The sequence below is a fragment of the Dermochelys coriacea genome, chromosome 1 (assembly GCF_009764565.3).
Source record: "Dermochelys coriacea isolate rDerCor1 chromosome 1, rDerCor1.pri.v4, whole genome shotgun sequence".
NCBI classification, from domain to species: Eukaryota; Metazoa; Chordata; order Testudines; family Dermochelyidae; genus Dermochelys; species Dermochelys coriacea.
This window is the reverse complement of record NC_050068.2, coordinates 96,882,529-96,904,047: the sequence shown is the minus strand read 5'-3', so window position 1 is coordinate 96,904,047 and position 21,519 is coordinate 96,882,529. Positions and strand designations below refer to the sequence as shown.

General features: G+C 39.8%; 1 protein-coding gene across 2 annotated transcripts in view; it reads left to right on the top strand.

Annotated features, from left to right (window-relative positions):
• Positions 1-21,519, top strand: part of UGGT2 (UDP-glucose glycoprotein glucosyltransferase 2) — a 312,930-nt gene that overhangs the window by 115,221 nt on the left and 176,190 nt on the right. For both annotated transcript variants that reach the window (XM_038387171.2, XM_043504676.1), the window contains 5 exons: positions 3,493-3,649; positions 8,692-8,811; positions 13,897-13,982; positions 17,498-17,633; positions 20,722-20,853. In XM_038387171.2, the coding sequence (XP_038243099.1) occupies positions 3,493-3,649; positions 8,692-8,811; positions 13,897-13,982; positions 17,498-17,633; positions 20,722-20,853 (631 nt within the window). The remainder of the gene's footprint in view (positions 1-3,492; positions 3,650-8,691; positions 8,812-13,896; positions 13,983-17,497; positions 17,634-20,721; positions 20,854-21,519) is intronic.

Sequence of the window (21,519 nt, the reverse complement as noted above, 5' to 3'; positions counted from 1 at the left end):
TCAGAAGAGGCTAAAATAGGGAAAGAAGAAGTTAAAAATTACTTAGACAAATTAGATGTCTTTAAGTCACCAGGGCCTGATGAAATGCATCCTAGAATACTCAAGGAGCTGACTGAGGAGATACCTGAGCCATTAGCAATTATCTTTGAAAAGTCATGGAAGATTGGGGAGATTTCAGAAGACTGGAAAAGGGTCAAATCTAGCACCAATCTATAAAAAAGGAAGTAAGGACAACCTGGGGAATTACGGACCAGTAAGCTTAACTTCTGTTACTGGAAAGATAATGGAACAGATAATTTAAGCAATCAATTTGCAAACATCTAGAAGGTGATACTAAGGTGATAAGTGACAGTCGGCATGAATTTGTCAAAAACAAATAGTGTCAAACCAACCTGATAGCTTTCTTAGACAGGGTAACAAGCCTTGTGGATGGGGGAGGGGAAGTGGTAGATGTGGTATATCTTGACTTTAATAAAGCTTTTGATACTGTCTCGCATGACCGTCTCATAAACAAACTAGGGAAATGCAACCTAGATGGAGTTACTATAAAGTGAAACTGGTTGGAAAACCATTTCCAGAGAGTAGTTATCAGTGGTTCACAGTCATGCTAGAAGGACATAACAAGTTAGGTCCCACAGGGATCGGTTCTGGGTCCGGTTCTGTTCAATATCTTCATCAATTATTAAGATAATGACATAGAGTACACTTATAAAGTTTGCGGACGATACCAAACTGGGAGGGATTGCAAGTGCTTTAGAGGATAGGATTTTAATTCAAAATGATCTGGACAAACTGGAGAAATGGTCAGAAGTAAATAGGATGAAATTCATAAGGACAAATGCAAAGTACTCCACTTAGGAAGGAACAGTTGCACACACACAAAATGGGAAATGACTGCCTAGGAAGGAGTACTGTGGAAAGGGATCTGGGTGTCATAATGGATCACAAGCTAAATATGAGTCAGCAATGTAACCCTGTTGCAAAAAAAGCGAACATCATTCTGGGATCTACTAGCAGAAGTTTTGTAAGCAAGACACGAGGAGTAATTCTTCCGCTCTACTCTGCGGCGATTAGGCCTCAGCTGAAGTATTGTGTTCAGTTCTAGGTGCCACATTTCGGGAAGGATGTGGACAAGTTGGAGAGAATCCAGAGAAGAGTGACAAAAATGATTAAAGGTCTAGAAAACATGACCTGTGAGGGAGGATTGAAAAAATTGGGTTTTTTTCCTCTGGAAAAGAGAAGACTGAGGGGGGACATGAAAACAGTTTTTAAGTTCATAAAAGGTTGTCACAAGGAGAAGGGAGAAAAATTGTTTTTCTTAGGCTCCGAGGATAGGACAAGAAGCAATGGGCTTAAATTACATCAAGGGAGGTTTAGGCTAGACATTAGGAAAAACTTCCTAACCATCAGGGTGGTTAAGCTCTGGAATAAATTGCCTAGGGAGGTTGTGGAATCTCCATCACTGGAGATTTTTAAGAGCAGGTTTAGACAAACACCTGTCAGGGATGGTCTAGATCATAGGTGGGCAAACTACGGCCCACGGGACCGTCCTGCCTGGTCCTTGACTCCCAGCCGGGGAGGCTAGCCCCCGGCCCCACCCCTGCTGTTCCCCCTCCCCTGCAGCCTCAGCGCACTGGACCACCAGCACGGGAGGGGGCTGCACTGCGGGGGCAGGGGAGAGCAGGAAGGAAGGCTCACCTGCAGCCTCATGGGAGCAGGCGGGCAGTGTGGGTGGCAGGAATGCAGGTGGAGGACTTGGGAGGAGCACCGGGCAGCCATGCAGCCTGCCGGAGAGAAGTGGCGCTTTCAAGGGGAAACCGCCACTTCTCTCCAGCTGCGCGGCTGCCCCTGGTCCTCCTGAGTCCTCTGCCCATGTCCACAGGGCCACATTCTGAAAGGGGCTTTAGAGGGGGGTTGGATCGGGGGTGGGGTCCCTGGGGGCCTATTGGGGGTGTGTGTGTGGATAGGGGTCGGGGCAGTCAGGGAGCAGGTGGGATTGGATAGGGGGCGGTCAAGGGACAAGGAGTAGGGGGGTTGAATGGGTTGGGAGTTCTGAGGGGGGTAGTCAGGGGGCGGGAAGTGGGAGGGCGGATAGGGTTAGATTTTGGGGAGGCACAGTCTTCCCTACACGGCCCTCCATACAGTTTTGGAACCCCGATGTGGCCCTCAAGCCAAAAAGTTTGCCCACCCCTGGTCTATATAATACTTAGTCCTGCAGTGAGTGCAGGAGACTGGACTAAATGCCTTTTCGAGGTCCCTTCCAGTCCTATGATTCTATGATTCTATATCTTCGTACAGGACCATCATCCACTAATTTAATTCAATATATGATCTTTTTGAAGCGGTCTTCCTTCAAGAGTCTAATGCTACAAAAAAGCTGTTGCTGCTTTTTTTAGAAGTAGATTTGAAATCGATTAATCTCATATTGAAATATGAAAATCCAGAATGGCTCTTCTTTTATTTTGTCTTGGGCAATTTCTCTTTGATATCCAGAGATAGAATTTACCTCATTAATGCAAAGTACTATGTAACTTGTATATTGCACGTTAAGACATTTTTAGTCTTATATTTATAGTCAATGAAAGGAATCAACATGGCTTTTTCAAATGTGCCTTTGGCTTACCCCTTCAGGAATGATGGTGGACGTATCATTGCTCAGGCTAGTTGTTTGTCAAGGTGCCATGGCTATTCAGAGATTCTGCAGTATTTTTGATTTTTTTTAAAAAAAAATAGCGGTTACTTAGTTGTCCTGAATTGAGCTCCTTCAGCTTTCTTGTATTTAAAAAAGCCCTTTACCTTATGGTAACAAAAATAATTTTCTAAATATGATCCAAGTATATAAGTGATGCTGTGCTATCATCCTTAATCCTGTGAGCAAAGATACTGTCTCTTTCAGAGTACTCCTTTTGTTTATATAAAAAGATGTTTGCAAATTACGAGAGCGCTCTAAAATCATATAATTTAGTATATAGCTTTTTTTCCCCAAAATAGGCCTTGTATAATTATTAAAAACATTGTATCATTATTCAATGTGATTTATGGATTTTTCCTAGTTGAATAAATGTAATGTGTGTTTACTACTTTCTTTAAAATAATAAAATCTTAATATATTTGGGAAAAAGTTTGCTGTACCTTATTTTTCATATAAATTGGGATTTTTGGATTTTGTGATTGACAAAGCTGTGACTTCTCCGTTTATTTCCAGTGAAAAACAGCTTGCCTTAGCCATTGCTGTGTTGCAGAAAAATGTATAAACATAGTTACAATAGTGTCTTAATGCTTTTTGGAAAGGTGTTTAAAATAATAGCTATTTATTTTTTTAATCTAGTTTCAAGCTTTTGATTGCAGAAGGAAGGCATTTTTGGGAATATTTTTAATACTAAAAGTATTTAATACTAAAATACTAAATACTACAAACTTCTGAAATATGTTTTCCTATATATGTCATTATAAAGACTTATATGTATAACTTATATTCTGTTTAATACGAAGTATTTTGGAAACTCTTAAACTGGAAGGAAAAGTGCTTCATGGGCTTCATGACCTTGGAATCAAAGAGGAGGCCTTCAGCAAATTTATGAGATTACAGATCCATCCTGTGGATCCCGATGACAGTTGCGTATTAGATATTCGTCACTCTTCGATAATAGTGAGTAACCAAATAACTACTTAGAATGTAGAATTTGCTATTTTGTATTTTTGAGTTATGTCTTTTTCTTACAGATTTTCTGTTGTTGGCAATTATATTGGAATTACTAGTCAAAAACATTAAACATAAGTAAACAATGGAAAAAAATGTCAGGGTAATGGACGATGTCTGTCTAGATAGCATAGACATGTACATGTTACCTTAGGATGGGATGCAGAGATAAAATTTCTAGGGACCGTTAATGTCTGCTTCTTCGAGCAGCTAGTTCTGGAACTCACAAGGGGAGACACAAGTCTTGATTTAGTACTAATTGGTGCACAGGATCTGGTCCAAGAGGTGAACCACTTGGTAATAGAGATCATAATGTAATTAAATTTAATATCCTTCTTGGGGGGGAAAATATCAAAGAAACCCACCATAGTATCATTTAACTTCATAAAGGGGAACTACGTGAAAATGAGGAGACTAATTAAATGGAAATTAAAAAGCCAAAATAATGAAATACCTTCAAGGTGCATCGGAACATTTTAAAAACACCATAATAGAAGCTCAAACTGTATGTTTACCCAAAATTAAAAAATAACACAAAAACAGTAACTGGACCAAAATAATTCACCCATGGCTAAACAACAGAGTAAAAAAGATGGTGAGAGACAAAAAGACATCTTTTAAAAATTGGAAGTCAAATCCTACTGAGGAAAATAGAAAGGAATATAAATTCTGGAAAGGTAGGAATAAATGGTCCATTTTCACAGTGAAGAGGGGTAAATAGCAGGTCTCCTAAGGATTGTACCTGTACTGTTTAACATATTCATAAATGATCCGGAAAAAGGGGTAATCAGGAAGTGGCAGAGTGTGCAGATGATACAAAATTACTCAAGATAGTTAAGTCAAAAGTTGACTGCAAAGAGCTACAAAGGGATTTCTCAAAACCGGGAGACTGGGCAACAAAATGGCAGATGAAATTCAGTGTTGATAAATGCAGAGTTATGCACATCGGAAAACATAATCCCAACTATACGTATAAAATGATGGGTCTAAATTAGCTGTTACCTCTCAAGAAAGAGATCTTAGAATCATTGTGGATAGTTGTTTGAAAACATTTGCTCAATATGCAGTGCGGTCTAAAAGCCAACAGAATGTTATGTCACCCAATGAAATTAAAAGGCAGTAGGTTTAAGACAAACATAAGTAAGTACTTCTTCACACAACACTCAGTTAACCTGTGTATCTGTTGCCTGAGGATGTTGTAAATGCCAAAAGTATAACTAGGTTCAAAAAGGAAAAGTTCATGGAGATAGGTCCATCAATGACTATTAGCCAAGATTTCAGGTATGTAAACCCATGCTCTGGGTGTCCCTAACCCTCTGACAGCCAGAAGGTTGGACTGGACGACAAGGGATGGAACACTCAATAAATTGCCCTATTCTGTTAATTCCCTCTGAAGCATCTGGCACTGGCCTCTTTCAGAAGACAGGATACTGGACTGGGTTTGTCATTAATTTAACCCAGTATGACCATTCTTACATTCTTATGTTCATAACATGGATAACATTTTACCATATATTATGAATATTTTCCTATATCCTATTGAAAACTTCAAATTCTGAGGATGTTTAAAAGAAAAAAGGAAGTGTTAAATATCTACTTTTACTATAACTACACTGTTGAACAATAATATCTGCATTCAAAGGACCTTTCATCTGACTATAGAGCTTTGTACTAAACATGAATTTAGCCTCATAGTACCTTTCTGTGGTAAATGACTGAGCAACCCATTTTACAGATGAAAGAACTGAGCCACAGAGATTAATTGTCTGTCTATAGTTACTCAATAACTCAGTGACAGTCATGAATAGGACCCAGAAATTTTGACTCCCAGGCCCCTGTTCTACCCACTAAACACACTCTCCCTCTCTTTAGCTCTGTCATACAATTTGATACAATTTTCATTAGAATCCTTGTGTATACATGGAAAAAGTAGTACAAATATTAATGATTCCTCATCTGAAGGCACCATATTTCATTCTTTAATTTATTAACTGTACACAGGCTTCCATGAAAAACTATTAAAGAACAGTCTGCAATGACAAATGATATATGTCCTTTAATTGAGGAAAAAATTGAAAAGAAAAAAGAATGCCAAATTGCCTCTCTATTGAAAACTAATGATAATTGAGCAAATTTTAGTTGTTTATTGTGATATATATTATCAGTCTAGTAGGTTCAGTCTAGATCAACGAGGGATTGTGTTGCCGCCTGCCCTGTAACCTTGGGTGCCTCACAATGCTTTGCTTGTGTAGCTTCCAACCTTGGCTGCTCACAGCCCGCATGCAGGTCACACTCTGAGTGTCTGTGTACTAGACAGCTCTGGTTCAGCAGCTCTTACTCCAGAAGCCTGTCTGCATCCCCACACTCTCATTCTGGTTTCCATCAGCCTTGGTTACTACTTTCAGGGTGATCTGAACACATTCTCAGTCCCAGATTTTCCCAAAACCATGGGAACTGCAATATCCAGCCCTCTCCTGGACAATTCAGAGAGATAACATGATTCATTAGTTCCGATACAGAACACATCACCGCTTAGTAACTTAATTGGGGGTAAATACACCCTTCCCTTTAAATACAGCACTGAGTTGGTTTGTGGTAACCGTTAATAATTTTATTAACAAAATATACATAGGATCAAGTATAAGGAATAAAAATAGAAAGTTACAAGTAAAACAAAACAAAATATGCTTCTAAAGGTCTTAAACTTAATCTAGCAAGGCTTTGTTCAGTATGGTTTCTCTCCCCAGTCACTTTTCTTCCCAGCCATAGCTGATTTTCTCCTTAGTCAGGATCTTCCACAAAAGTACAAGATGCTGGCTTCCCTTATCATCTGAGGTGAAAAATCTTTACCTAAGCAGGTTGGTCACCTATATTCCGTTCTAGAGACTTCAGCCCCCCTCTTGATTGAAGGACCCATCTTTGTCAGCTTGCAAGAACTCTAGCTTCTTAAGTCCAGTGATGGATGTCAAAGATGGCTTCTCTCCTTGCTTATATCTCCCAAAGTTCAATGAACTTGTTTCAAGAGGCAGGATTACCTCATGTTCTTCCCTTTCTGTGGGCTTCCCATCCCACTGTTTGATTTCTGTGTAAATAGGGCTTCCCTTGTTTGATTTCATCATGCTTAATTTGCACAGGAGACAGGTAGATAGCTGTGACATATCCTCCTTCTGGGCAGACTGTACCTTATGTCAATGAATATCCATGATTCCTTACAAAGTGTTAATACATACATTTCACAGTGATATTAATCACCAGTGTATCATTGCCTTCAGAAAAGACCTCGCTCTATTCACACTTATAATACAGTATATTGTATACAACCATTTGATTCGGTTGCTTATCGCTTGAAGTTCACCCCCCGTTATATAGACCAGTCAACCTTTTAAACAGATTCTTCCGAAGAAAGAAAAGGAGTACTCGTGGCACCTTAGAGACTAACAAATTTATTTGAGCATAAGCTTTCGTGAGCTACAGCTCACTTCATCGGATGTGAAGTCTCAAGGTTACCTGTCAGAGTAAAGTTTATTCTAACAGTGCAGAACGCAACATGGAGTCTGCTGGAGAAAGAGGCTCTGTGCTTTTTTTTCCTCCCACTTGTGTTTGCCTAAATGCAAATTGTTTTGTTCCCTGCCATCTCCTCCACCTAATGTCTTGATGAACTTGTATACTATTTACATGTAAATTCAGGTAAACATACTTTCCTTTGTTGAGAATATACCTGGTCCGCACACACTTTAGTTATAATTGCAGTATATATTCATAACTCTAAATAACCATCACGTACATACATCACACAAGAAAACTAATGATCAATGAGTTATTAGTTTTCGTATGATACCTCATAAGGCATATTTTGTATAAAGATTGTATGTAGATTGTGAATGCGAGGGTGCTTAATATCACAATTTATATACTTCCATGGGTGATAGAATATTTGTTTTACCTGTTTGATATAACTTTTCTGCTCTGAGAGAATTGAAATTGATTTTAGTCATACTGCAGCACAGAATTATAATTATATCTTTCTTCTGATTATGTAAAGATCATCTTAATTAAAGAGCTCTTTTTTTTAAACTTTTCCTTGTTCCTGTTAAATCAATGTTTCATTACATACCTTAATTCAAAAACCCTAAGGGTCTGATTTTAAAGAAAAAAAAAACAAAAAACCTAAAAATATTATTGCTTTTCAGCATTTTCAGGACATTTGATATGCCGCCTGCATTTAATGTTTGAGTTATGTGCCATCATATTTTACCACGGTTAATAAAATTCTGATTTTTTTAACAAGTCCCACTCACCTATTTATATGTTATTTATATTCTTCAACAGCATACTCAGTACTGCCTGGATCCAGCAGAGCAGTTAATCACAAGTAGTTTTTAATTGAAGTGAAAAAGTTTTAAGCACATGTTTAAAGATGGATCTAAATAATAGTAAACAAAAAAAGATTTGTACTCTGGTGACAACTTCTGTTTATTCAAATAAACTTCTCTTAGGCCAGGTCTGCACTAGAAGCTTTTGCTCATATAATGCTGTCAGTTAGGGATTTACTTTTTGTTACCATTTATATCTGACAAAATCCCTAGTTTAGCTGCCATTATACTGGCATAAAAGTGCTTTTGCCAGCATAGCACATTTCACTCACCCAACTGGTATAGGTACTTTTTTGGTGGTATAAGCTGCATCTACACTAGCACAGTTTTGCTACTGTAGCTATACCAGGAAAACTTTTATGGTTAGACTAGGCCTTACAATTGCACCTATTTAAGGTGTTACATACAACAACAAATTAGGGTTCCTATTTTTATGTTTTAGAGTCTATTTTCTATTACTCTCTCATTTAGAAAGATACTGATCCTTTTTACTTGCTCCATCAGCTGTTGTGAGAAAATAGTGTGTTTGTTAGTATGGCTTTGGCTATAAATATATGATTTAGTGGTAAACCTTTGTGAATGACTCACTTGTGGTTGTTTTTTGTTTTTTTTTTAAAGTGGGTCAATAACATAGAAAAAGATCACATCTACAACAAATGGACCACAAGTTTCCAGGAACTGCTTAAGCAAACCTATCCAGGAGTTATACGACAGATTAGGCGCAATTTGTATAATTTGGTAAGTTTTGAGTTACTTATGTTAGGTGAATATTCATATGTTGCTGCCTAGTGTATGAACAGAATGTCATGTATGTCTGAATCTTATGTTTTATGAGGAAATATATAGCATTGCATTTAGTTTTAGATTTGCTGGAAATTTACATTTTTCATTTAGGACCTTGAAATCTGAGCTAAAATTTTCTAATCTATTAAATAATATATAAATATCAGACCTGATTTTCAGAATTGCTAAATTTCTGCAGCTGTCATTAACTGTAGATGGGGTTCTGTGTGTTTGTTTCTACTAAAAATCAGACCTATTTATTACAAAAGGCATTACATTTCAATAAAAATGTTATCAGAATTACAATTAATCTAAATTGTATAAGGTACAGTAAAGACTGCTTAATAACAGACATTTCTTTCATTTGTATGTATAAAAAAATCACATAACTTTTCACTATAAATGTCACATTGCCTATTGTAGTTTGTCATGTAACAAAATAATAATAATAAGCAAATATATTGGCATTGTCCAGTGCTACTTACTCAATTAAATACTTTTCAGTGTGCAGGGGTTGAGGGGTGGAGTTAAAGTTGACTCAGTAAGCTTAATTCTGGATTTCTTGGGCCCAGTCATCATGTTAGTTGTGTGTGGGGATGTGTGTTCAAATACCATTGACATCAGAGGGAGTTGTGCATTCCCAACTCATGGGTTCCTCAGGTCAGTTAATCTTTGTGAGCTTAAAACTCAGACTTTCTATTCAGATAATAGGATTTTTTTTAATCAAACACTGTTATATTAGGGAATACTTTAATCCCCTGTCTCTCCTTTTTGATTCCCATCTTGGCTCTTTCCATGAATATTAGATGCTAAACTTCAGTGTATGTGTCAGGTTACTGCTTGTATTGTACTGTACCATGCTGATTTACAGCATCAGGCCACCATGAAATCTTTCACAGAGATAAAGGTCAGAGCAGGAACAACCATTATCACTAAAGTTCAAAGGTATAAATACTAACACCACCTGCTTTGAGAGAAGAACAGGAATTTATGCCCCATTTGAAACCCATTTTAGAACACAACCCTAATTATGGTGTTGCTACCAGGTGCCATAACAATATTATGGGCAGATGGTATACTACTGACATTGGTGGGCTGCTGGTACAAATTAGACTGCATTGCTGAGTTAAGGCAGTGGCAGCGCCGGTGCAACCACTAGGCAAACTAGGTGGTTGCCTAGGGCGCCAAGTGGTTGGGAGCGGAGGTAAGCTGGGGCAAGGGGGCGTGGGAGGGCCGCCTGCAGCAAGTAATGGGGGGGCGACGCACAGGGGAACTGCTCCCCGCCCCAGCTCACCTCTGCTCCGCCTCCTTCCCTGAGCACCACCCCACTCTGCTTCTCTCCCTCCCAGACTTCCGCATCAAACAGCTGATTGGCACTGCAAGCCTGGGAGGCGGGAGAAGGGGCGGCGTGCTCGGGGAGGAGGCGGAGCAGAGGTGAGCTGAGGTGGGGAACTGTTGCATGCGGCTCCCCAGGCCAAGGGGAGGGAGAGGGCGGCAGGGAGCTGTCGCGGGGGGGGGTGGGAGGGGCGGCGCAAGGTGGAAGTTTTGCCTAGGGTGCAAAACCTCCTTGCACCGGCCCTGGACAATGGGAGGTATGACAGTGGCAGGCAAATCTAGTCTTTACGGCAGAGGTGGGCAAACTATGGCCCACGATCCACATTCGGCCCGTTGGTCCCTCCTGCCCGGCCCCTGAGCTCCTGGCCTGTGAAGCTCGCTCCCGGCCCCACCCCCGCAGCCTCAGCGTGCCGTGCCTCTGGCACAACCTCTGGGCGGCCAGGCAGCGCAGTTGCAGAGCCATAGCCTGACCGGTGCTCTGGATGACGCGGCTGTAGCACTGCCAACCACTGGTGCTCCAGGCAGCACGGTAAGGGGGCAGGGAGCAGGGAGGTTGGATAGAGGGCAGGGGAGTTGGAGGTGGTGGTCAGGGGGCAGGGTTGTGGATAGGGGTCGAGGCGGTCAGGGAACGGGGGTTGGATGCGGCAGAGGTCTGGGGGGGGCAGTCAGGAAGCAGAGGGGGGTTGGATGAGGTGGCGGGGGGCAGCCAGGGGCAGGGGTTCTGGAGACGGTCAGGGGACAGGGAGAAGGGGTAGTTGGATGGGGCAGTGGTCCCAGGGGGCAAGTCAGGAATGGGGGAGGGGTTAGATGGGACGGCAGGAGGCAGTCGGGGTGGAGGGTCTGGGGGTGATCAGGGAGCAGGGGGTGGTGGATTGGTTAGGAGTCCTGGGGTGGCCATCAGGGGGCAAGAAGCAGGGGGGGTCGATAGGAGGCAGGGGCTGAGCCAAGCCTGGCTGTTCGGGGAGACACAGCCTCCCTTAACTGGCCCTCCATACAATTTTGGAAACTTGATGTGGCCGTCAGGCCAAAAAGTTTGCCCACCCCTACTATATGGACACACTCAGTGGGAGTTAGAAGGAATGTAGTTTCAGCACACAGGAATTTAAGAAGATCAGCTGATTCCATTTACTGAAAAAACAGTTCATTTGAAATTCCATGATTTGTGAGATGAAATTTTCAAACTCTAAAACTCTTTTGTGTTTTTTGAGATGGAAGGGAGAATAAACTGGGGTTAGAGTACAGCATTGCTGCAGTCCAGCAGAAGGAGTCTGAACTCAAAGGAGGAATGCAGTTGTGTATAGTGGAGAAGGTGGAGGGAAGCCTGAGTTGCTTCCGTTGTGGTGAAATGAGCACAACTAACTACTGAGTGGGAGAGCCCATTTGTGGAAAATTCTATTTTATATATTATATTGTGTATACAAATCACATTAAAAGTATATAAAGTTTGCAAAGTAAAGCATTTAAAAATTAGGAAATCCCAATTAAGGGTGCCCACGCACTCTCCCTGCTCTTAGATCTTGTGTCTAGTGCCCTGTGGCTGCGGGGAGAAACAACTGCAGGGAAAGTCCTGTTCAGTCCATGCACCCCTGTGTTGGAGCATGCTCATTACAAACAGAATCTTGGGAGAATTTAATGTCTAAATTCTAATAATTCTCTACTGAGTAGGTGCAAACTGAGACTTTCAGAGGCTCAAAACTTGACCACATTTGGGTGGATTTTCATGAGGATTGCAAAAACTACATCCCTGACACAAAACTACAATCCTTAATAATATCCCCTTATTAAATTTCAAGACACTGCTACAAAGCATGAAGGCACTAGAGCTTTTCAGTGAAATGGCTGTAAAAAAAATTTTAACGTGCAAAATAATGTATTCTTCCCTAACCTAATTGTGAGAAACAGCTAAACTGTTTTGAGGCTTAGTGAGGCAGATACCTGGCATAGAAAATGTCAGACCAAGTCTGACAAAGTTATAGACAACTGAAAACATGGTCTTACAATAGAAGGAGTCAGGCAGCCATAAGTCTAAGTATTACTGCTTGCAACATCTATAATTTTTAGCATGTGATCTTGTAATGAAACACTGTATCACAATGCATATGCACAAGGGGATAGACTTTAACTTTGGCATTCCATGATTGTTGACTTTCTTAACCATGTAGTGTTAAAACAAAGTTATTCCTGTGAAATATTAATACATAAAATATTGAAGATAATGTTAACTGGTTTAGGATTTTTAAAATTAGTTAATGTTCTGGGCTAAGGTGCTGAAAGCACCACAGGCCTGGCAGAAGTACTCTGAGAAAAATGAGGCTTACACACAGCTGTGAGTTATTGGCTTTACTGAAGATTAGTGACCTACCTGCAACGGGGACTCCAAGCGTTGCAGTCACGAAGGCGGGGAACCCAGCACACCGGAGCTTTGCCTGGGACGGAGTCCGACGGAGGGGCAGACAGTCAGCATTAATAAGCATTACACAAAAACAGCTCATGAATATAAAGTTAGGTGCTTCTTAAAGGAGGGCCTTCTACTACCTGGCAAAGGTCCATGCAAAGCAGCTGTGTCCTTCAAGAACTATCTCCTACAATAACAAAGCAGCTGTGTCCTTCAAAAACTATCTCTATCCCACAGTAATGAAGCAGCTATCTATGTCCCACAGTAGCCTCTTCGCTTGAGAAAGCGGAAGTTCCCTGGCTAGGCCATAACAAAGTCTTCCGCAGTCCCTTACAGTTATTAACTAAATATTTAAGAAGAAGCAGCTCAGAATAAAACATAACAATATATAATATAAAAATGAGTATGTTTGTAATAATAAAAGTATGTGCACTCATATGTGTGTCTATATATAATAGAGTGTGTGTGTGTACGCATGTGCGCATATAATTAAATATTGGTACTGGAATATAAAACTATGTTGTAGAAACTTTACAATATAAGAAAAGGCATCACTGTCTTTTAATCAAAGAATAGGGTTTGGGTTTTTTCTGTACATTTGTATAAAATGTTGTTATAGGTAGTGTATGTTAAATAGGAGGCAAATTACAATGAACACTAAACTGGATTGCATTGCAGGGCTAAATATCTAAGGTCTCAGTTCTGCAATCTGATCCACAAGACCCCCCATGCGGATTAGTTGCAGTTTCAGATTGCAAGTAAGAGATGATTTTGCATTCCAAGCTAAAATAAACAAATCAACAACAGCAACAACAAAAACTGAAAACAAAAATGAAACAGGGAGGAAGGTGGAGGGTTTTTTTTTTTCAAAGTAAAAAATATTTCTAATTTTTGCAGACAAAGTTAGATGGCATAGATTGTTTATGCTTTCTATATCTATTTAGCCATTGGTGGTCTCATTTTTCAAGGTATATTGAGGAAGTGACAGCAAATATAGAACAACATATAAGTTTATGAAAAAGATATAGCTCTCAGACTTTCAAAAAGAGAATGGTGAGTGTACATCTGTGGTGAAATTTAGTTGGTGGTTATCTCAAAATTTTCAGCTTTTAGTACAAATACATAAACTCTGAAGTTGTTTTCATATATACTCTTAATATTTTCTTGTGATGAATTTCTAAGATGACAATAGAGAACTGTATGTAGGGCTGCACAATTCCTTCTGGAATCTCTGTAGTACATTGAATTTTAAGTCTGAAAGGAACTAAAGGGATTCTATATTGTCTATATAATGTCTTTTCTCCTATTAGGTACTATTTTTTGATCCTGTCCAGGAACATGCAGCTGATTTTGTTAAACAAGCAGAATTATTCTATCATCACAACATACCACTTAGGTAATGTAAAATTGCAATGTTAATTGACAATAACTGATTTTTGATGAATACTTATTTCTCTCTCTTCATTTCCCAGTCTAAAAGAGAAAGATGTGAAGTCAAACTCAGTTGTCCCACATGGCTGTGTAAAGCACTACCACTAGGCTTACTAGTTGACCTAGTTGTGTTTAACATACTATAGCACTTAGTTTTCATGAGAAAATATTTTTCCAAGGGTGGTAGGTTGCAGTTACCCTATAACAACTTGTGGTGAATGGCCGGATAACACTTTCCTGGATATTAGCATCAGAAATAATCCCATTGGATGTCCATGTGAGACTGTATTTAAAGCAGGTTTCAGAGTAGCAGCCGTGTTAGTCTGTATTCGCAAAAAGAAAAGGAGTACTTGTGGCACCTTAGAGACTAACAAATTTATTAGAGCATAAGCTTTCGTGAGCTACAGCTCACTTCATCGGAATTTTTTTTTTGTCAGGTCAGTAATCTAAAGTATACATCAAAATGTGTATAAATCTTGATTGCAGTGTTGTTACAGCCATGTTAGTCTTAGGATATTAGTGAGACAAGGTAAGTGAGGTTGTGACGGGTTGGACCCCCCTTCCAGGGTGCCACCTGATGTACTAGGGTTCCAATGAGCCTGCCTGCTGCACTAACCTACGCTCCCACTCCCTGTTTTGTTGAATCAGGCTCTCTGGTCCCTGTCAGTATACACACACAGGTAGGGACACACCAGCTGTAGAATCACACAGAGTCGCAAGCAGCTCTCTATAAAAAGACTCAGCTAGGAAATTGCCCTGCACTTGAGTGCAGCTCCCCCTGGAAAATACACCCAAAATAATATTGTCTTGTGCTGTAGAGAAATATATACAATGTAAACTCATAAATTTGCCCCCTCCCACAATGTGAAGGAAGATATGCACAACTTCTTGTCCCCCCCCCGTTATATGTTGCACAAACCGGGTTTTATAATAAACACAAGTTTATTAACTACAAAAGGCAGACTTTAGGTGATAATAAAGGATAGCAAACAGAACAAAGCAGATTACAAGCAAACAAAACAAAGCATGCATACTAAATTTAAGATCTTAAAGAACTGGTTTCAAGAAGTAATTTCTCACCCTAAATGTTGCTTTTGGGCAGGATGCAAAAATTCTTGAAGGTTAGCTACCTTGCTTGCAGCTTAAATCTTCAGACACCATATTCACAGACCAGATCCCTTTTCCAGCCTGGGCTCAACTCCCACCCCCCCGGTCTTTGTTTCTCAGATCTTTCCTGCTGTCATCTTGGGTGGGGATGCAGTGAAGAGTGAACCTAGATCAGTTTACTCCCCAGCCTTAAACAAAATTTACATAAGGCGGGAACCTTTTGTTTCCCAGTCTTGACATCCCCCTCCTTTTAGTGGAAAATCACTAGACATCCAAAATGGAGTTTAATACCAGGTGACATGACCACCTGACCATATAGTGTCAAAGCAACATCCCAGCTACTCAGGAAGGAGAGAGATTAGTATCTTCAAAGTCTTATTGTTTCTTCCTAATGGCCCATGAAGGCTGATGGCCTGCTGTCTTGTGGGTGTTTCCCAAGTACACACATAATTGTAATGGTTACATAGTCAATATTCCTAACTTTAGATACAGAAATGTTACGTGCATACAAATTGGATAATCACATTCAGTAAATCATAACCTTTCCAATGATGTCTCACAAGACCCATCTTGCATAAAGCATATCTTAGTTATGCCATATTCATATCATAACACTATTTATATGAAGAATATGGAGTGTAACATGACAGAGGCATATTTTTTATTGGGCCAACGTCTATTGGTGACATTGACAAGCTTTCTCTTTCACCAAAGAAATTAGTCCAATAAAAGATTACCCCACTCACCTTGTGTCATAAATATAAAGGGAAGGGTAAACACCTTTAAAATCCCTCCTGGCCAGAGGAAAAACCCTTTCACCTGTAAAGGGTTAAGAAGCTAGGATAACCTCGCTGGCACCTGACCAAAATGACCAATGAGGAGACAAGATACTTTCAAAAGCTGAGGTGGGGGAGAAACAAGCCTCTCTCTCTGTCTGGGTTATGCTTTTGCTGGGGACAGAACAGGAATGGAGTCTTAGAACTTAGTAAGTAATCTAGCTAGATATGCATTAGATTCTGTTTGTTTAAATGGCTGAGAAAATAAGCTGTGCTGAATGGAATGGATATTCCTGTTTTTGTGTCTTTTTTTTTAACTTAAGGTTTTGCATAGAGGGATTCTCTATGTTTTGAATCTAATTACTCTGTAAGGAGTTTACCATCCTGATTTTACAGAGGTGATTCTTTTTACTTCTATTAAAATTCTTCTTTTAAGAAACTGAATGCTTTTTCATTGTTCTTAAGATCCAAGGTTTGGATCTGTGGTCACCTATGCAAATTGGTGAGGATTTTTATCAAACCTGCCCCAGGAAAGGGGGGGTGACGTTTGGGAGGATTGGGGGGGGGGACATTTCCAAATGGACTCTTTCCTAATAATATAATACTGGTTAGACATTTGGTGGTGGCAGCGAAAGTCCAAGGGCAAAAGGTAAAATAGTTTGTACTTTGGGGAAGTTTTAACCTAAGCTGGTAAAAGTAAGCTTAGGAGGTTTTCATACAGGTCCCCACATCTGTACCCTAGCATTCAGAGTGGGGAAGGAACCTTGACACCTTGTCTCTCTAAATCTTAAAGTTTAAGATCAAGGACCAGATTCAGAGATGATGTAAATACTAGTGTTACATATCAATGTACATGGGTATAACTTACATACTGAGACTGTTATGAAGAGCATGGTGTAGCAAGAAAAGCAACCAACAAGACAATGAAAGAGAAATTACACTCTCCTTCTGTTTGCCATTCCTTGCCATTCCACTGTAGTGGAGCATAGGTTACATCTGCTTACAGACTTATTTATGTGTAACTTAAACTACAGTTTATGTCACTTTTAAATTTGGCCCCAAGAGTTCAATGCCATTTTGAGAAGAAAATCTTTAAAATATTCAGTGTATGTCTGTAAACTTTTGTGGTTGACTTTAATCAGGAGCTCAACCATATGTTTTTTTATCTGTCCAATTGAACTGGTACCATAATTAATCAACACTGCAGTGTACTTTTATACCTAGTTCTGTAAATTACATGGAGAGCACAGAATATGTTAAGCAATAATGTTGTACATTACAAATAATCTGGAGAGCACAACATATATGAAACAATAATTTTATAAAGCAATAGCATGTCATTTTTAGCCCACTCTCTCTAAACTTTGGAGGAAACAGTACGCCTAAACGTTGGAGGAAACAGTACAAACCGTCCTAATTTATCCAAGTATGTTTTATATACTATTGAATATTGCAGATATTAATTTGTAGGATATTGGTAGAAAATCCTCACATTGTTTGTATCTGATCATGAGAAATTGTAATATCTTCAGTCTGTTTTCAATAAGGTTTAAAAGCAAGATAATGAATATTTACATAGGGTTTTTTTCCCCTACAGAATTGGATTTGTTTTCATCTTAAATACTAATGAAGAAATTGACGGGAATGAGGATGCTGGAGTAGCTCTTTTGAGAGCTTTCAACTATATTGCAGAAGAATCTGATACTTCTCAAGCTTTTATCTCCATGATAAATGTTAGTGCCTGTAAATAGATAAAAATAATGCATAATACTTTTTAAAACTATTTGCTTTCCTATAAATTTCCCACCTCTAGTTGGAAACAAAATTGTTCTAAAAGTAGATGTTGGGTTGCTGCAGGATGTCTTACTGAAAACATTTTCCTTCACCTCAAACAAATTAATTTTGGTATTATTGTCTACAAATTTTCTTCAAGGATTAAAAGAAGGTAAACATACCTTTCAGCAGTCAGTATTTTCATGTGGAATAAGTTTTGGGCTCTTTATATGGCCTTTTCATGCCTGCCTTCTTGTCTGTGTTCCGGCACACATTGGAGTAATGGTATTCCAAAATGGTTTAGGTCATGCCTTATGATTTAGAAGACTTCTGTGGTAGTGCATTTGGTGGAAAATACAGAGGGGAGATTTATATATACACACACAGAGAATATGAAACAATGGGTTTTATCATACACACTGTAAGGAGAGTGCTCACTTAAGATGAGCCATCACCAGCAGCGGGGGGGGGGGGAGGAAAACCTTTCATGGTGACAAGCAAGGTAGGCTTGGATGAGTCATTACACAAAGTAAAACTATTTCCCCATGTTATTTCTCCCCCTCACCCCATCCCCGACCGTTCCTCAGATGTTCTTGTTAACTGCTGGAAATAGCCTACCTTGCTTGTCACCATGAAAGGTTTTCCTCCTTTCCCCCCCCTGCTGCTGGTGATGGCTCATCTTAAGTGATCACTCTCCTTACTGTGTGTATGATAAAACCCATTGTTTCATGTTCTCTGTGTGTTTATATAAATCTCCCCTCTGTATTTTCCACCAAATGCATCCGATGAAGTGAGCTATAGCTCACGAAAGCTTATGCTCAAATAAATTTGTTAGTCTCTAAGGTACCACAAGTACTCTTTTTTTTTTTTTTTTAGAGATAACATTGTATGACTAGAGAATAGCTAACATTGTACCTATATTTAAGAAAGGTTAAAAAAAGTGATGTGGACAATTACAGATCTGTAAATAGGCAAAATTTTGGAATAAATTGTGAAGGAAAGAATTACTGAATGTATAGAGGTAAACAGAAAAGTGGATGTAATTAAGGCTGCAAATTGGTCACGGAGGTCACGGAAGTCATGGATTCTATGGCTTTTCCATGACTTCTGCAGTGGCTGGTGTGGCTGGCCAGGGGACCACTTGAGCAGTTCATGTAGCCCATGGGCCAGATGCATTGGCCACTGCTGGGGCAGTCTTGGGCCACCACCTTCCTGCTCACCCCCCCTCAGCAACAGCAGCAGGAGTTTGGGTGCATGTGGGAGGGGATTCAGGGCTGGGGGTTGGGGCAAGGGAGAAGGTGAGGGCTCTGTGCGGTGCTTACCTTGGGGGGCTCCCTGGAAGCAGCAACATGTCTGTCCCTCCCTCAGCTCCTAGCTTCATGTGCTGCCCCCACCCGTAGGTACCTCCCCTGCAGCGCCCATTGGCCGGTAACCTGTTTGTTTATTGCCCGTGACCTGTCCATGACTTTTCCTAAAAATACCCATGACTAAAACATAGATTAGATGTAATGCATCATAGATTTACCAAAGGTAGATCAGATTGTGCCAGACTAACCTGATTTCCTTCTTTGAGAACATAACTGGGTTTTTTAAATGAGAGAAATGCAGTAGTTCTAATATATTTGGACTTAAGTAAAGCATTTTACATAGTACCACATGGGAAATAATTAAGTTAGAGAAGATGGGGATTAATGCAAGAATAGTAAGGTGGGTAAGGAACTAGCTAAAAGGGAGAAGGCAGCTGGTTATGCTGAAAGATGAACAATCCAATTGGAGGGAGGTTACTAGTGGAGTTCCTCAGGGATCAGTCTTGGGACCAATCTTATTCAATATTTTTATTAACGACATTGGAACAAAAAGTGGGTGTGCTAGTGAAATTTTCTCAGGATACAAAGTTGGGATGCGTTGTCAATGCAGAGGAGGACTGGAAAATCTGGATGACTTTGAAGACTGGAGTGACAAAAATGGAATGAAATTCAATAGTACAAATACAGTGTCATGCACTTGGTCAAATAATAAGAATATCTTCTGCTAGCTGGCGGCTTATCAGTTGGAAATGATGGAAGAGGAGAGAGACCTGAGTGTGTGGGTTGATCACACAATGACTATAAGCCACCAGTATGATACGGCTCTGAAAAAGGCAAATGCGTTCCTAGGATGTATCAGGTGAGGCATTTCCAGTAGAGAAAGAGAAGTATTATTGCCATTGTACAAGGCTCTGGGTAAGACCTCATCTGGAATACTGTATACAATTCTAGTCACCCATGTTCAAGAAAGATGAATTCAAACTGAAACAGGTATAGTGAAGAGCTACTAGGATGATCAGGGGAGTGAAGGGCCTATCTTATGAGAGGAGTCTGGAAGAGCTTTGCTTGTTTAGCCTAGCAAAAGGAGGGCAGAGAGGGGTTATGCTTGCTTTCACTAAATACATCAGGGGAGTAAACGTGAGGGAAGGTGAAGAGCTATTTAAGCTAAAGGACAATATTGGCACAAGAACAAATGGATATCAAGTAGCTATGAACACAAGGAGGCTGGAAATTAGAACGTGTTTAACCATTGGAGGAGTGAGGTTCTGGAACAGCATCCCAATAGGAGCTGTGGGGGCAAACAACTTAATTAGTTTTAAGAGAGAGCTGGACAAATGTTGTAAGTGGTACTGTATGACAAGGTTACTTGTGATGGTGGGGGACAGAGCTCAATAGCCAGTGGTGGGAGGGCATCCCTTCTAGTTGATGTCTTTTGTTTCTAAAGTTCATGCTAAGACAAGAGGGAATAGAAAGGAATTCTCAGTCACAAAAAGTATTGCTAGCTGACCCGGAGTATTAGATGTACTTTCCTCTGCAATATAAGATATTAACCACTGCCAAGGATAGGATAGTAGACTAATTAGACCAGTGACCTGGTTGGCAGATCCTATGTTCTACTTAAAAACAATGTATATTGTTATGATAAATGATGAAGTAATATTAGTATATAATAATAAATAATAATAATAAAATAATATGTAGGTAAAATAGCTTTGTTTTTTATCTTTTATAATTTTCACAGATGTACCATGAAATGAAAGATGGAGAAGTTTTCACTGTGAACCATGTGAGGAATGTTCTTAGAAATGAGTTCCCTCATGCTGACATTCAGAGTATATTGGGTGTTAACTCTGAATATGATGAGAAAAGGAAGGTATGTTAAGAGAAGAGTTGCAAGAAATAGTACTTTGCACAGGGCTTAGTTTTGCATTTAATGGTTTCTAAGAGTTCAAACACTTAAATGCAATGGGGTTGGAATTTTTTCCAGTCTATTGCAGTGTTGGAAGGGTCCATTTGGATTATTGTCCCCAAGAATAATATTTAGTGCTGACTCCTGTCTACTGTATACATCTGCTAGTATGGAAGGTACCTAGTGATAAGTTTATTAGATGTGTATGATTTGCTGTAGGTGGTAGGTTACCCAAGCAGCCTGGCTAAGGAATAAATTCTATCTTATAGGCAAATCATACCTTCCTGGGAAAGAATCTGCCTGGTGGGTATGGCCATTCTGACTCAGAATCACAAGATTCCTAGTGTCAGAGACTGGAGAGATAGCGAAAGCACAAACGTACATTATCCATTTGTATGCGCATGTAATGCTGATCAGTCAGGGAGATTGCCAGGGAACTTTCTCTAGCCCTCACCTGATTCTGAGGTGAAATGAAGTTTATGTTCTTTAGAAAGTGACTATGTAGTGTGAAAATTTTGCTTCCAATCATGACATCATAAATTCTAAGGATTACAGATGTGGTAAGCTGAAATGCACATACAGTTGACTGGTAAATGAAAACAAGAGGCCTTTTATAGGGAATTGACTGTG